This window comes from Diabrotica virgifera, chromosome 6 (genome assembly GCF_917563875.1).
Source record: "Diabrotica virgifera virgifera chromosome 6, PGI_DIABVI_V3a".
Taxonomy (NCBI): Eukaryota; Metazoa; Arthropoda; class Insecta; order Coleoptera; family Chrysomelidae; genus Diabrotica; species Diabrotica virgifera.
This window is the reverse complement of record NC_065448.1, coordinates 93,168,600-93,185,224: the sequence shown is the minus strand read 5'-3', so window position 1 is coordinate 93,185,224 and position 16,625 is coordinate 93,168,600. Positions and strand designations below refer to the sequence as shown.

Here is a 16,625-nt window from a genome sequence, read left to right as displayed (position 1 = left end):
TTAATACATTCAATATTTTAATAAGACAGTTCAAAACAAAAGACAATCGCATTTCCAAAGGTTTTTTTAATTTCAGTAAGGTTCACAAACAACCAAAGACTTTTTTTTATTATTTTAAAAGATGTAATTTTGAACATTTTGGTTGTAAGAAACCTAATGTCTTTTACATTGTCTTTACTGGTTGTTTGTTTAAAATTGGCGTACTTTTGTTAAATCCAAAAAAATCCTAAATTCTTAAATAAATAAAATATTATATACTTAATTCATGTGTGTGGGTGTATACGAAAGATAAAGCAATAATCTCAAAAATATAAATAAAAATATGCGCTTTTTTATGTCAAAAAGTTCTAAGCCTAACTTAAATAACAATTATTACAAGCATTTTACTGTAACTTTCCATAATTTTGTTTACACAAATAATCTAAATCGTTGAAAGTTATGTATCATTTTATATGCTACGGTAAAAAGTTATTCAGCTAGACTTAGATATTTATGATTATACCAATTAATATAAAATCTCATTCAAAGTACTACCAAAAATTTTATGAAGAAATAACATAATTATATTTCGACATAAATCTCATTCAAAGTACTACCAAAAATTTTATGAAGAAATAACATAATTATATTAGTATAAATAATAAAACCAAAAAATATAAAAAACAATGGCACAACGGGCTCCAAAAGAAAACTTACAATCGACTACGTCATCTCCAACATAGTATACACATAGTATGTATCAAAAAGGAATCATTTTACTACCTATCTTGGCTAAAAGAAACACTGTGTCTGTCATATAAGTGACATCTATGTATACTAACAAGAGATAAAGTCTATAATATTTCGATATTCTTAAAATAAAGAATGACTAGAAGAAGACTCAAATTCACGGACAAAAATTATCGAAGTGAAAGGTATTTCTAAAACAAGCCTTGTTGAGTCCACTGTGGTTTATTTACCGATGAATACACCATCTCAGCCAACAAATTTGATTTACAACAACAAAAAAAGACCTCTTTCAAATACGTAGAAATACCATTGTCTCAGTGTATTAGAAATAACAATATGACCACTGTAACTATGAATAAGGGATCTTATGGATATATGTGAGCATTTTAGAAAAACGGTATGTTAATTTAAGAACCCATTTTCAAAAGCAGTATCGGACATATTGTTAATACTGCACAATTTGGGCAGTAGATAATAACGTATTTTTAAATTTATGAATCAATACATGAGCATAAACCATCTATCTGAAATCAGCCAAGACTATGTTAACAATGCAGCATCAAACTATTTTTTAAATAAAATTGGAAACAGACGGACGAAAAATTGGTATAGTGCAACAAAATAATGGACGTTTTATCTCTACCTCTAACTCAAGTCGTGTGAATGAAAATAATAAACGCCTTATTAAATTACATTATTAAGAAAAATATAACAGAAGGGCTAATCTATATCAACTAAACCCTTGTAGAAAGAATGACGCACTACAACTCCCTCGGCCCCATAATAAATGAACAATGGACAACCAAGGAATAAGAGCGCGCATTGGAAAAGCTAACTTCACCTTCAACCATATGGAGCCCTTCTTCAAGAGCCACAACCTCTCCCTTGGTATAAGAGTAAGAATGCTGCGATGCTACGTCTTCTTTGTTCTTTTCTATGGCGTTGAATCGTGTACTTTGAACGAAGATATGTGCAGAAAATTGGAAATATTTGAGATGTGGCTATACCATAGAATTCTTAAAATCCCGGGGATTGACCGGGTCACAAATGAGGAAGACCTCGGAAGAATAAAGAGGAACCTAGAATTACTGTCACCATCAAATCTCGAATGTTAGAATACTTTCGAAACATTATGCGAAATGAATCCAGATATGCCCTCCTACAAGCCATCCTGCAAGGAAAAATATTTGGAAAGCGAGGTCCAGGAATAAGAAGAACATCCACAGAATATGGTTCTCACCAAGAAAACCTGGAACCTGGAAGAACCTCAGAACCTGATTCAACACAACATCTGTGCAGCTTTTCCGTGCTGCTGCAAATACGATAAAGATTGCCATGATGATCGCCAACATTCGTCACGGATAGGCACATCAATAAGAAGAAATTACATTAATTCAAGAAAGCTTTCCTTGTCGGTAAATATATCGATGAACTGAAAAACGTAAACTTCTTCGTTGATTAGGCAGAAAATATAGCCTGACCAAATACACACAAAGCAAAAGTCTAAGGATATTTTAATAATTTAACAATACCATAGACAGAAATTTCATGACCATATAAATTTGCTTGTACATACTATAATAATTGTTGATACAGACACTCACTTCTTATCAAAAAAAATTGTAAAACTGATAGTAATACGTGTTTTAGAATGTTTATTATAAGGGACAAAAAAATCGACATTTTTATGTTTTTTTTATTTTTAATTTTAGTGACTTGTGATACTAGTGATACCATTCTTGCTTAATAGGTGAGTTAAAGATATTGTCTTTTTACCATGCAACGACAACATTTAACGTTGGACGAGATGGATAGAGCCGTGGGCCTCCTTCAAGCTGGTATGCGACAAACTCAAGTTGCTGACCATCTGGGTGTCTCCCAAAGCGTCGTAAGTCGTTTGTGGCGTCGGTTTAGAGACACTAAGAGTCCAGCCGAGCAACATCCAGGACGTAGTCGCTCTACAACCGTCGCGTCGCTCAAGACCGATATTTAATTTTAAATGTCAGAAGGCAGCCAACAATCACAGCACCCGAGCTGGTTAATGAATTACAGCTTGCACATAATGTAACAATTAGCCGCAGTACTGTGAGGAATCGTCTGCATGAAGCCAATCTTCGTAGTCGGCGACCACTGAGATGTCCACCTCTATCTAGAGGCAATCGTGCTGCAAGATTAACCTGGTGTCAAGAGTTTCAGAATTGGACTGACAATGACTGGGTCACAGTTTTGTTTAGTGACGAGTCTAGATATGGATTTCATCCAGATTCTCGTCGGACAAAAGTTTGGAGACGACCCGGAAATGGAGAACGGTTACGACATCTTCAAGAAGTGCATGCATACAGAGGTGGTACATTAATGGTATGGGGCGGAATCATGATTGACGGAAGAACTGACCTCATTTTCCCACGTGGCTTTCTCAGAAGTCAGCAATATTTGGACACTATTCTTGAACCTGTTGTGCGCCCGTTTGCTGCTGCTGTTGGAGAAAATTTGTACTTTATGCATGATAACGCTCGACCACATGTTGCGCATATTGTAACAAACTGGTTGGATAACGAGGGTATTGATGTATTGCCGTGGCCAGCACAATCACCGGACATGAATCCCATTGAGCATGTATGGGACATGCTCCAACGAAGAATTATTTCACATATGGGTAATCTCTACACTGAGTTTCAATTAAAAGAGCTTTTGAGAGAACAATTGACACAACTACCTCAAGCAGACATTAACAATGTGATTCGGAGCATAAACAGTAGATGTAGAGCTGTGATAAACCAACGTGGTGGCCATACTTTGCAATATATTTTTTTGCTCCAATTTTCTGTTTTTTTTTTGCAATTCATGGTTTTCGACATTTTAAACAACAATTTAAACTACAAATTTTGTATTACTCTTTTTAAGTTGATTGCAGACAAACAAAATACGTCTATTTATAAAAATATCTCTAGACTTTTGCGTTGTGTGTATGTAGGTACTATACTTTTTTGCTGTTGTAGTCAACTTAATAGACAAAAAATAAATGTTGGGTAAAATTTCACAAGAAGTCTACCTAGAAAAAATAAATTAACATTCAGAAACACATTGTAAATCATAAAAAAAATAATAAGAAATGCTGCCAATAAATGTTGATTCGTAAACAATTAAACAAGTAGTAAAAACTGAAACAAAAATAATCGTTAGAAAATAATATAGAGAAATAAAAAAATTTATAAATAAAGATAAATATTATTGAGTCAGTAATTTCATAACACGAAAGCTTTGCAAAAAGTGAGAAATACCTCTTTATGAAAATTAAACGTCAATTTTATTATTATTTCTTGTAAATTATATTCTATAGTTCCTCCATTGTATCTTTGCACGTGTATGAAAGTATTCACGAATTACTTTTTATACTAGTTCATTTTTTACTCACAGAAACTAGTATCGCAAAATTAAACCGCTTGTCCATAAAAATCACAATAAGTTAAACAATGATAAACAATACGGCATGTCGTTGATACCTTGTTTACTATGAATTTTGACGTTTATCATTTTCACTGACAGTGACATTAGCGCATTTGTTGTGTTTATTCGAATTTAACTTATATTGTGCTTATTTTATAAAGTTATATTGTGTTAAATATATTATACCATATTATATATAACTATATTATTATATATAATACTATACTATATAATATATTTAATATAACTTTATAAAATACGTCCACTGATAATAGCCACTTCCTAATATAACATTATAGTATCAATGATATTACATATCGACGTACGTTTCTCTTAATATTTTGATTTAACATGTTTGCAAGTGAATCATGACGTTTGTGCAAAAATAAAATGGAACAACTATATTTATAAAAACTTTATAAGGTACATCCACAACTATAGTGCCTTGACTTATGCATAATTTTGGTAAGTAACCAATCAATAAACACAGCGGGAGTGTAAGAAGAGTATTTAATTAGGACGTAAAGCGATCCTGATAACTTTAAATTTTAAGCAATAGAAGATTTATAAGAGGGGATTATTTTTATTAAATTACCGTCATTTTTAAGAGACCGTTAGGATAATGAAGGTACTATTTTTGTAAATGTTCTATATTTCGCACTTTTCATTCAAATATTTAGTAAAAACTCACTGTGAATAACTCATTGATATATAAACTTAATTCTAACGTAAAAGAATAAATAAAAGAATATCATTAACTATAAATATTAGATATTATCTAGTTTTTATTAACTTTTGACGAACAACTTACCAGGTGTTTGTTGTCGTTGTTGTGTTTGTTCAACGGGTCCAGCGACGACGTGGAAAACTTCTCCAATTTCTGGACTATTGTCTTTACCCTCCGATCGCCTTTGCAGTTGATGGAGTTGTTCCATGTGAAGGTGTTTTAATGATCGTACGTGTTGTAAAAGAGGTAGTCTAGTAGTAGCCGAGAATCCACATAAGGAACAATGATAAACCTTGGATTGGTTATGATTCAGGTTAGAACATCTTTCAACGAGATGTTTCATTAAAGCAACTCCAGCATCATGTCTTCCTGCGGCTGCATGCAGCTGCAATTTGTGTGCTGAATTGGTGTAATAATCACAAGCGTTACAACGAATTTGAACTCCGCCAGGTGCTGAAGCGTACTTGAGCTTCCATTCGTTCCTCGGACCTCCTTCTTTGACGTGGTTTACGTGCTGCAGTCTCTGGAGATGCTTATCAGTCTTACAATGGAGTTGAAAGTTAGCTTTTAGGTTTGTTTTGTACGTGCAAAGCTTACACACATAATGGCCAGCTACAACTGCAAGAATTTCTTGTTCTCGTAGTCGTGTCCGGTCTAATGCTAAATGTCTTCCAAGCTCTTCTAGGCTATCACTTTGGAAAATATTACATACACAACATTGATACGTTTTATCTGGATCAGGGTCCGCCGGTTCTGGAGGTGGTTCCATAGTCTCTGGATTAAGACCAAGATCTGAATGTGCCGACATATCTGCCGGGCCTGCATGTCCTGGTAATTGACCACCAGTCATCATTTGTATGAGTAACGCTTGATTATATGCCATATCGGCCAAAGCTGCTTCAGGTTTATCACCCAATCCAGGGTAGATTCCGTATAAACTTTCCATGTGTTGTTGCGGGTGTTGTTGATGATGCAATGCTGATAACGTTTGCATATGTTTTACGTTTTGTTGTAACACAAGCATATTGTGAGTATGTTTTTCGGATGTCATATGTATTCTTAAGTTTCGTGCGACATTAGTTTCATAATTGCAGACGTCACACCTAAAACTAGGTTTCGGCTTATGACCGCTGCTTACTGGGGAATGATGTAGAGGTGGAGCTTTAGGAGATGACTGCCGAGTTTCTGTGTTGGGTCCACCTCCATTTTGTAATTCTTGCATGTTATTTAAATGTTTATCTGACTGCATGTGTATACTAAGATTTCCTTTGGTTGTCGTTGAGTAGTTACAAACTTCACATCGATAAGGTTTATAACCACAAGTATAAGTTTCTCCCCTTGCCAATCGTGGATGAGGTTGACCGGCTATACAATATATACAACTGGTCTCTGCTTCGGGATGCTTTTCCTTCATATGGATTTCTAACGTTTCTTGATACTTGTAGTGCCAGTTGCATTTTGGACATTTTAATGTTTTACATGAATTTCTGCTGTGAACATTTGCTAAACCCGCAGGCCCTAATCTACCAGAAGCCAGAATCATTTCACAGCGGGCACATTCAACACCAGACGGTCGTCCTTGAAGATGTTCAGGGCAAACTCCTATCGTAGTACCAGTCATGAATGCTGGAGGTGCGACGAAAGGAGGTGAGGGCGATTTTCCTGGAGTATTTCGAGACGTGTTGCATGATGGCGGCGTTTCAGACATAGGTGGAGGACCTTCGTTTCGACTTTGTACAGGGTGAACAGGAACCATTTGATTTGAATTGTGATTTTCGTGACTTGATGAGCCAAGTGGTTCCAACAAGGAAACCATAGGCCTTTTGTCAGCTCCGACGCATTGCAATATCGCCGAACAATCTGCTGCTAAAACTTCTCGTTCGTTTTCTTTGAGAGTTACACCATGTTCGGATTGTGCGTGATTCGCAAAAGACCGAGCGAAGCCGAAGCTTAACTTACAAACGAAACACATTAAGATGGGTTTAACTGGCACAGAAGCAGGCCGTGGGGGCCTAGCGTCTCTTAACGCGATAACGCGATAGCTGTGGACAGCAGGAAGATCCGTAGGACGGGCGGGCTGCCTCAGTAGCCTAGAAACGTACACTGCCTGAAGAGGCGGCACAATTTCGGGAATGTTGGTCTGTTCTATATGGGTCTCGCTATCACTTTCGGAATCCTCGATGATGTAGGCAGAACCATCTGGATTGTAGACGATCTTGCCGGCGAACTGCTCAACGTCAGAGGTATTGATATCCTCTTGGGACATGACTGGCGTGGGCAGTCGCGTCGGAGGCGGCGGTGGAGGAGAAGCGCCCGGGGCGGCAGGTGGTGGACTCGCCTCCTGCTCGGGGCTCATGGCGTTGCTGTGACTATTCTGCCGGTCGGTGCGGCCGCCGGAACTCTGCTCAGGCGCCGCGGACAGAGTTGGCATCGCGGCGCATCACATGTTCGCCAAGAAGATGCCCTGTAACCAAAAATTTTGTTATTATTATACAACTATTATTTATATCAGTGCGGGTAATAGATACAAATTAATAAATATGATAAACAGTCAAAGAAAATGACGCATTAGCTAAGGCAAATATTGTAGATGTAAGGGGTTTTATTTGTAATAAACGTGTCTCTGCAGCTTACGGTCAGCTTATGGTATTGCAGAAGTGGCATACTGGAGGGTTTTATAACTCCATAAGGTATCCATATGTACGCCTCATTCGTAATCGGTGAACTACTGATCCTTCTTTCCTGTTTACAGATGGCATATTTTATTCCATATGTCTGCCAATGGACTCAGGATGTTTTGTTTAATGAATATTAAGGTACGTATGGTTTGGACCTCATTGAAGGCTGAGTCAGTAGAAAATGCTGCGTTAGCAGCCTGGTCTGCTTTTTCATTTCCCAATATACTAAGATGGGATGGAGTCCAGATCATTATGACTGTTATGTTAGTAGAGTTAGTAGGTATAGTTAGATGCAGATGTTGTGTACTTCCTGGACTAGTAAATTTTTTGAGAAGATTCAGCTTATGGAATGAATCAAGGAAAGGGAATCAGTACATATGGCGACTTTTTTGCTTTAATTTGAAGTAGGGTGGTGGTAGTCTTTAATGCCTGAAGTATTCTATATAATTCTGCCGTGTTAACACTATAGGTATATAATTTCATCAAATTGTGTTGAGTTGATTACGTTTTAAAAGGATTTTCTGAGGAGTGAGTTTGTGGTTTCTGTTTTACTGAATCTGTATAAATCAGTATTGAGTAACTATTGGGAGATTTTGCATCCATGGGGTTGTTTTAGGGTTAAAATAGTTAGTAGTATGTGAAAGATTGACAGAGTTCAATAAAGGAAATAATATTTGTGGTAACGTGAGTTATTGGATGAATTTGCTGGGAGAGGCTCTATGGTATTGATTAAATTTATTATCGGGTTACTTGGGTTTCCTCATATTCTTGCAAAGTATGAAAGTAGAAGTTGTAGCCTTGGTTGGTGGAGTGGTAGCTTTGAAGATTTTACACAAATACTTTCAGCGAGGCTTGATTTGGTGCCTGGTGCTTGAAGCACCAGGACATAGTCGTAGAGATGTATTTTGAATAATTGTGTATAGATACTTTAGTCAGTGACAGATCCAGAATTTTGAGGGGGGGCTCATGGATCTTAAGGGTGATTTAATTACGTTCCTTTGATGCAAGATGACTTAGTCTTACCACCCCTAGGATAAGTGGGTTTTCAAGTATTTTTTGGATGGGAATAATACAGCTCCCGGTTTCTCTTTTTTTTTTAGGATTATTGAATTGAATTGAATATTTTCGTCTGGAGGAGGGGTCATAATCCCCGTGACACCCGTTGGATCCGCCACTGACTTTAGTATGGAGCTACTAGATATATTCTCAAGAATACAGCCATAGTCTAGTATATTTCAAAGGAGAGATTATTCATCAGCTGCCCAAAACTTGCTCGCATGCGATTTAAGAAAATTGATTCTTTGGACACAATTTCCTTTTAGTTCCTGAATCTACTGTCTCCAGCTAAGCTTTTTGTCAAAGTTGACACCCAGAAGTGTCATAAATACATGTATTAATATTGAAATATATAAATTTTCTGATTTTAAAAAAATTAAAATCAACTTTCGCCTAAGATTCTTAAATGTATTGTAATATTGTTTTCTTTATTTATTGTAGTGTAGAGTACTTTACATTGGACATAATGTTTCTCGGTATAATCGGCGATTTTTAAACCGACTGTTCTGATTTGGTTCCAATTAAATTTAATGGCATTAATAAATCTTAATTATTATAATAGTCGGGGACTGATCGAAACGATTTAGAATTCCTTTGTCTAGAAGAATGAGATACATTAAGTATTCCGTTGTTAGAGAGAACAACAATCTATGTAATTGATATCTTGGGGCAGTGCAATCAAGACCGATCTAGTGGTTAAATATTCAAGCTGTTATAACACGAGCTCTTTTCCCGAACAATATTGGCATCTGAATATTAAAATCAAAAATTATATTGTATGCACGCAAATAATGTAGAATTAAGCCGAGTTTACAGTATAACATCTTTGAGATTGCAAATCTGCCTGACCCCAAGCTAAAATCAAACGATAACTGTCGATAATTTGCTCTATTATCCTTTTTTAGAACAGTACCTTTATTTATTGTCGATGATTATTAGAACCTTGTGTGCTTGTAGAGATAAATTATAATTCATAACAACCATTTTGTAATGTTGCAGTAAATTAAGCTCGTGATGCCTGTGCTTTAACAGCAATCGACTTTCATTTTCATTAAGAGATGATGGCGAAGTTCATCTAAAAATATTCTCACAAATAAACAGATTTCTGATAATTATACCAAATGATACTTTGGCTAAACTGATCTACCTAAAAAATACCAGCATAAAAAATTTACAGTCAAGTGCAAGAAAAATTATTAGAATACAACAAACCGGCTTATTTATGTTTCACGGATCTTAAGAAGGTATTTTACAGGACCATATATCAAATGATAATATTCACTTATTGTACGCAAAAAGATGCCTCTAGGAATAATAAAAACCATGTGCATCAACGGGCCATCATATATTATGTAGTTTTTTCTATATAGAGCCTTGCGATTTGGTTATTTCGTCAAAATTACTGTATATTTAAAAAACCATTCTTTATAATATATCTTCTAGGTCACATTGGTCCTTTAGTGTGCTTTAAAAAACGCCGTTAATAAATAAACAAATAAATAAACGCGGCAATACTAGTGTTGGTCCCATGAGATCAACGTGGCAGGAAACGTGTTAATCTCTGATAATGAAAATCTACAGCATAGGGCACATATTTCGACAAAGTGACGAAGAACTACATCATGAAGGTATAAACAGCTAAGACCAAATCCCTACCTCCCTGATAGTGGTAAAGAAGACCCAGAAAATGAAAATGCAAAATAGTGACTAACGATGAAATAATTCAACAAATCTCGAGATTCGAATATCTTTGTTTTAATACCTTCTTCACTCTGCTGTGCAAGTTGAAAGATCTTTTCTACATAAATGTTAAACAGCAGAGGGAGAGAATGCAGCCCTGTCTCACGCCCTTACTTATTTCTACTTGTTCTGTATATAGACAGTTGGAGGTCTTTAACTCAGCCTTTTGATTCCAGTGAAGCTGCTGGATCATTCTCATATCCTTTACATAAAGACCAATCTCCCTTAACCCATTCACTGCTGCACTATTTCTTATTTATGTTCGCCAGGAGCGAAGCCATTTTAAATAAAACTATTGTTTTTATATTAAATAATAAATATTTATCGTAAATAAGTCTACAAAAAGTGTTTTTTAACCCTTTTTTTCATGTCACATATGAGTACCATGAGCATCCAGCCAAAAATGTATCAAGCAGTGCACACTGTCACTCATGTGTGATGGTTGTAACGTGATATTTTTACTAGAAAAAGGTTACACATATTGTAAAATAAACTTACGTGCATAGAAATCGGCCCACCTAAGTCTCGTATTTCCTAAACCTGTTCGCCGATTTAAGTGATTTTTTTAATATGTTATAGCCTTATTCTTCAACAATATCGCTGTAATAATATTATTGTTAAACAGGTAAGTGTTATTTTATACCGGGTGTAACAATGATAGTGTGTTTTTTCCTCAAAGTTCGGAACATCCTGTGGAATATTCTAGCATACATAAAATATTGAAATTAAAACTCAACTGTAGCCTTAGGCTTTATTAACATTTTGCTTTTTGATTAATTCGCTTATGTTGGATAATAAAAACGTTAGGTATTTTAACAACTAGCAACGTTCTTCATCAATACAGGGTGTTTCTAAATAAGTGCGACACACTTTAAGGGGTAATTCTGCATGAAAAAATAATGACCGTTAGGTTTATAATCATACGTTCGCATATGCTTCGTTTCAGAAATACGGGATGTTGAATTTGTTCGTATAATCTGACGATTTATTTATTGCTCTAAAACCGCATGATATATACAAATGAAATTGGGTAGGTTTTAAGAGGTAATTATTGCGCATTTTTTGGCATACAGCTAAGAATTTTATATTAACCATTGGCGTGCATACGGATAATATGACCGGGTAATATGACCCGTATGCACGCCAATGGTGAATATAAAATTCTTAGCTGTATGCCAAAAAATGCGCAATAATTACCTCTTAAAACCTACCCAATGTCATTTGTATATCTCATGTGGTTTTAGAGCAATAAATAAATCGTCAGATTATACGAACAAATTCAACATCCCGTATTTCTGAAACGAAGCATATGCGAACATATGATTATAAACCTAACGGTCATTATTTTTTCATGCAGAATTACCCCTTAAAGTGTATCGCACTTATTTAGAAACACCCTGTATTGATGAAGAACGTTGCTAGTTGTTAAAATACCTAACGTTTTTAATATCCAACATAAGCGAATGAAACAAAAAGCAAAATGTTAGGAAAGTCTAAGGCTACAGTTGAGTTTGAATTTCAACATTTTATATACGCTAGAATATTCCACAGGGTGCTCCGAACTTTGAGGAAAAAACACACTATCATTGTTACACCCGGTATAAAATAACACTTACCTATTTAGCAATAATATTATTACAGCGATATTGTTGAAGAATAAGGCTATAACATATTAAAAAAATCACTTATATCGGCCAACAAGTTTAGGAAATACGAGACTTCAAAAATGACCAAATTTTTAGGTGGGCCGATTTCTATGCACGTAAGTTTATATACGAGTATTATTTCAAAAAATTAATTACAAACAATGAAATTGAAAATGGATGATAAATTGACCAAAGTACAAAGTTCAGTTACTATTTCAGTTATAACACGCTCACGAAGTCGTAACTACCTCCTACCAGCGCTAACAAAAAAACTGTTCAAATTAGTATGAACACACTTATGTCACCTATGAGTGACATGAGCACTGAATAGGTTAAGTACTGTATGATCAAATCATCATCATCATTCAATCTTCGCTTGTCCAACTGCTGGACCTAGATCTTCCTCATAATTTTTCATCTATTTCGATCTTGTACCTCTTGCATCGAATTTCTATGACAACGTTTTAGATCATCACTCCAACGTGTTGGTGGACGACATCTGCTTCGGTAGGCATCATCTCTTGGTCTCCATTCCAGTATTGGCTTTCTCCATCTATTTATCAACAAATATTAACCCATAAAATAATATTTCCCCTCCCATGAATATCTGGCCATAGAATCGCTTGTTGATGAGGTAATATCACTTATCCATATGCTAGATGTAACGTTACCAAAGATATAAGGGTCTAAGGTACATTTTCAATAGTAATACCACTAGTGATTCAATTTTCGCGATAAGTCTGTCGATTTACTTCTAAACGAAACTGAGTTGCTTGAAAACACCACGAGTCCGTAGGACGAGTGGTGTTTTCTTTAAGCAACTCAGTTGAGTTTAGAAATAAAAGACAGACTTATAAGATAAATTAAATCAAGAATGGTATTTTATTATTAGAATGGTATTTTATTTATATCACGAACAAAGTGATAGGTCAAAAATTCAGTAGAATGAGAGGAAGGAATTTAATAATAATACATTTGATCTAGGTAACCCAAATCTACCCATTTTTTGAATAATTCACAATTAGTCATAATCATGAAATATTTATTATAACTATAAATAATTTGTTATAATTATTTTTTACCTATAACAATAAATAGTTGAAGGCCCAGTCTTTTAGAATAAATGCTAGTCTTTCGTTGTTATTTTCTGCATCTAATTTGTAGTTGCGATCCACACAGAACATCATAAATTGTCTCCATATATAAGATTTAGATTTTCTTGTGTTACTCGGTATATTTTCTTCAATGTTTTGGTTTATAACTTCGTTTGAAGTACCACCGAAACGACTCATTTTGACGTATACAGCTACAATAATTTTTTTGGCAAACGTCAAACTTTGCTTTGCGATCGGTATCCATGGTTACGTCGTTGAAAACACGAAGCTGATAGACCAATCAGAATTAAAAGACAGTTGGTGTTTTCGCGATAACACAAGCTGTCTTTGGTTTGTGATTGGTCAGATTATGTGAAAATTTTAAGATGAGTGAAATAGTCAATTGCATTAGATTTATTAATAAATAAATAAATGTGGTTATACATCAAATAATTATAAATATATTATTTAAGGTAAACTGAAGATAAATACAGAAAAAGACTGTGTGTGTACTTTGTACGCACGTAAGAAGTTATACTTCTATTATATAATTTCAACGAAATAAATATACTTAACAGTTACAATACAAAAAATTAACAATAATTACCAAAAATTAACCAAAACTTAACAATGCCAAATATTAAAAAAAAAAAAGAAAAAAGTATGAGTCTTCCGGGATTTGAACCCGCAATCTCGCGATTTCTCGATCTCTGGTCCAATGCTCTACCAACCAGGCCATCAAGGCGCATGTTACTGGCGTTTCAGATATACATCATTACACATCACGGTGACAAGTGAAATATAAAAATAGATGTTTTATTATTTTACGCCCAAGGAAGACAAATCCAAACACACAAAATTATAATAAATAATACATTTACTAAAAAACACTAATATATTATTTTAATGGCTTATTTGCGCTGATACATAATTTGAAAGATTAGCAACTAAACGTCATACTGTCTGTGTGCGCATGCGCGCAGATTTATGAAAAATTTTACTCTCAATCGCGCCTAAAGAAGTATAACTTCAAAAAACGAAACTTAAAAAACAACAACCAAGAAACTAAAATTGAAATAAATAGAAGACAAATGAGGACGTATAGATAACTTTACATATCTGGGATCAGTCATGGAAAAAAAGGCGGTAGTAGATCAGATGTAGAAAAAGAATAGTAAAGGCCCAATATGGATACAACAAGGAAAAATGGGAACACACGCGATCGCGATATATCACAATTAACTAAAATCAAAATATTTAACAGCTGCATTAAGAGTTTATTATTGTCTGGCGCAGAAACAACTACATACAAAAAATTATAAACATTTATCAATAAATCGTTGAGAAAAATCATAAAAATTTACTGACTAAATAAAATAGCAAACGTAGGACTATGAAAAAGAACAAACAAGAGAAAATAACAGTCACGATTAAAAGAAGGAAATGGAAATGGATTGTACATACTCTAAGGAAAGACCAAAATAATATAAACAGACAGGCAATCGAATGCCAACCAGACAGACGAAGAAGAAGAAGAAGAAGAAGAAGAGACCAAATAATAGCTGGAGAAGAACGGTAACAAGATATCTTGAAACAATTGGCCTGATCTGATATGGAAAGATGTCAAACAGAGAGCAAAAAATCAAGAGGAATGGAAAAGACTTGTAGAGGAAATTTCGTAAGAAGAGGACTTGTCAATGAGCCATCTTTCACTTTTGCCTAAGAAACGCAAGAACGCCAAATATTAAAAAAGGATGAAATGCAATAGAGATTTAGTGTAAACATAATTTTTCTTTTATCCTTAGTTGTTATCAATTAGAAATATTTTTGTAAATCTAAATCCCACCATTTTCTCATGTTCATTCCAAACCTTGCGCTACTTTCCTATATATCTCCATATTCAATTTTAAAATATAATAAAACTAAACCATACTTAATCGTTAATCCTTCATTTTTTATTGAATGCCAGAGCAAAAACAGGTGCCGATAATGATATTTTACTATATCAAGCTATAATTTTAATTCTGCCAAAAATTATTTCGCCTTCTGCCAATTATCTCCATTTGCTACGCACATATGGTTTCACTCCACGTCACTAACTCTTTATCTCGACAAAAAGAATGGAACAATGAAAAGAAATTCATTATTTACCGTAACACGTTACTTCAGATAGTAATATGGTATGCCAGTTTTTAACACCGTATAAATTTATAGTATAGTGGAAAATGTGAAGGGAAATTGTGTGGAAGTTGAGAAAGCAAAAAGATATACAGATATAACAAAAGTATCTTTGATAATTATGTTGATATGCATTTGTGCTAAAAATAGTAAAAAACCCATATTATTGCGGACACAAAACACAAAATCGGAGTTCGGTCCTGGCAGGTATACTAGTTGGTGCGTATTTGTCAGCTCCAAACAAAATAGTTATTTAGATAGTAGCTAATGAGTAAAAAATTTTTATTTTCGTATATATAAGTGTATTATAGTGCGTTCAATTATTGTACGTAAGTACTCTTTAAAATTATATAAAGCCAAGTTATTTCACTGGAATTTATTATTTATCAGAAGTCGGTTTGATACAAAAAACCCTAAACACGTTTATTCGTTATCTATAACGACATGATAAAATCACCTGTTGTAAGACAGGTCCGTATTTCAGGATTTACTTAGTTTTGAATAATAAATAAAATATGTCAAATCCGACTGCCGGGACTTCTGACTACAGGAGCGCCCAAATGGAAAACACTACTAAAACTTATTCTACTGCTTTGATTGAACAACAATTTCCAACAAAAGAACAAGCCATTGTATTCCCATCCATTGAAAACCTTAAACTTCAAGATTATCTGATTTCACTAGGAAAGTTGATCGAGCCCAAAAATATCATATTTTCCTCAAGGCTTTCTAACAACAGAGTGTGTATGTACCTTGCAAACAAAAATGTTGTTGAAAATTTCATGAATAATTATGGAGGATCCATAGAAATTAATAACCAAAAAGTCCAAGCACGCAAACTAATCACTCCATCACAAAGGCTAATTCTGTCAAACGCTTGTCCCTCCATACCGCATGCTGTATTAATTCAAGAAATTGAAAAATTGGGCCTTCAACCCATGTCTCCCATGTCATTTCTCAAGATAAGCGCCGGTTTGCCGGAATTCAACCACATTTATAGTTTTAGACGACAAATCTTTATCACACCACCGCTTGCCCCAATACCTGAATCCATATTAATGAATTATGATAACACCAACTATAGAATTTATTTTGCACAAGATTCCTTGATCTGTTTTTCATGTAAAAGGCCAGGCCACACTGCAGCAAATTGCAAAACAATCCAAGAATCAGTTTCTGAAAATTATAACCAAAACCCCCACTCCCAATCATCTTCGCAACCCATACCTTCCGAAATACTTTCAACCAACCCCTCAAAAACTCCAACCTCACAACCAATTATCAATATAGATACAACCCAGTCTACACAAAATAGCTCAAAACGCAGTTT

General features: G+C 34.7%; 1 protein-coding gene across 4 annotated transcripts in view; it reads right to left on the bottom strand.

The window, feature by feature from the left end:
* LOC114329196 (zinc finger homeobox protein 4) overlaps positions 1-16,625 on the bottom strand; it is a 1,197,903-nt gene that overhangs the window by 67,705 nt on the left and 1,113,573 nt on the right. For all 4 annotated transcript variants that reach the window (XM_050652612.1, XM_050652613.1, XM_028278232.2 and 1 more), the window contains one exon: positions 4,988-7,367. In XM_050652612.1, coding sequence (XP_050508569.1) covers positions 4,988-7,334 — 2,347 coding nt within the window. In that variant the 5' untranslated portion in view covers positions 7,335-7,367. The remainder of the gene's footprint in view (positions 1-4,987; positions 7,368-16,625) is intronic.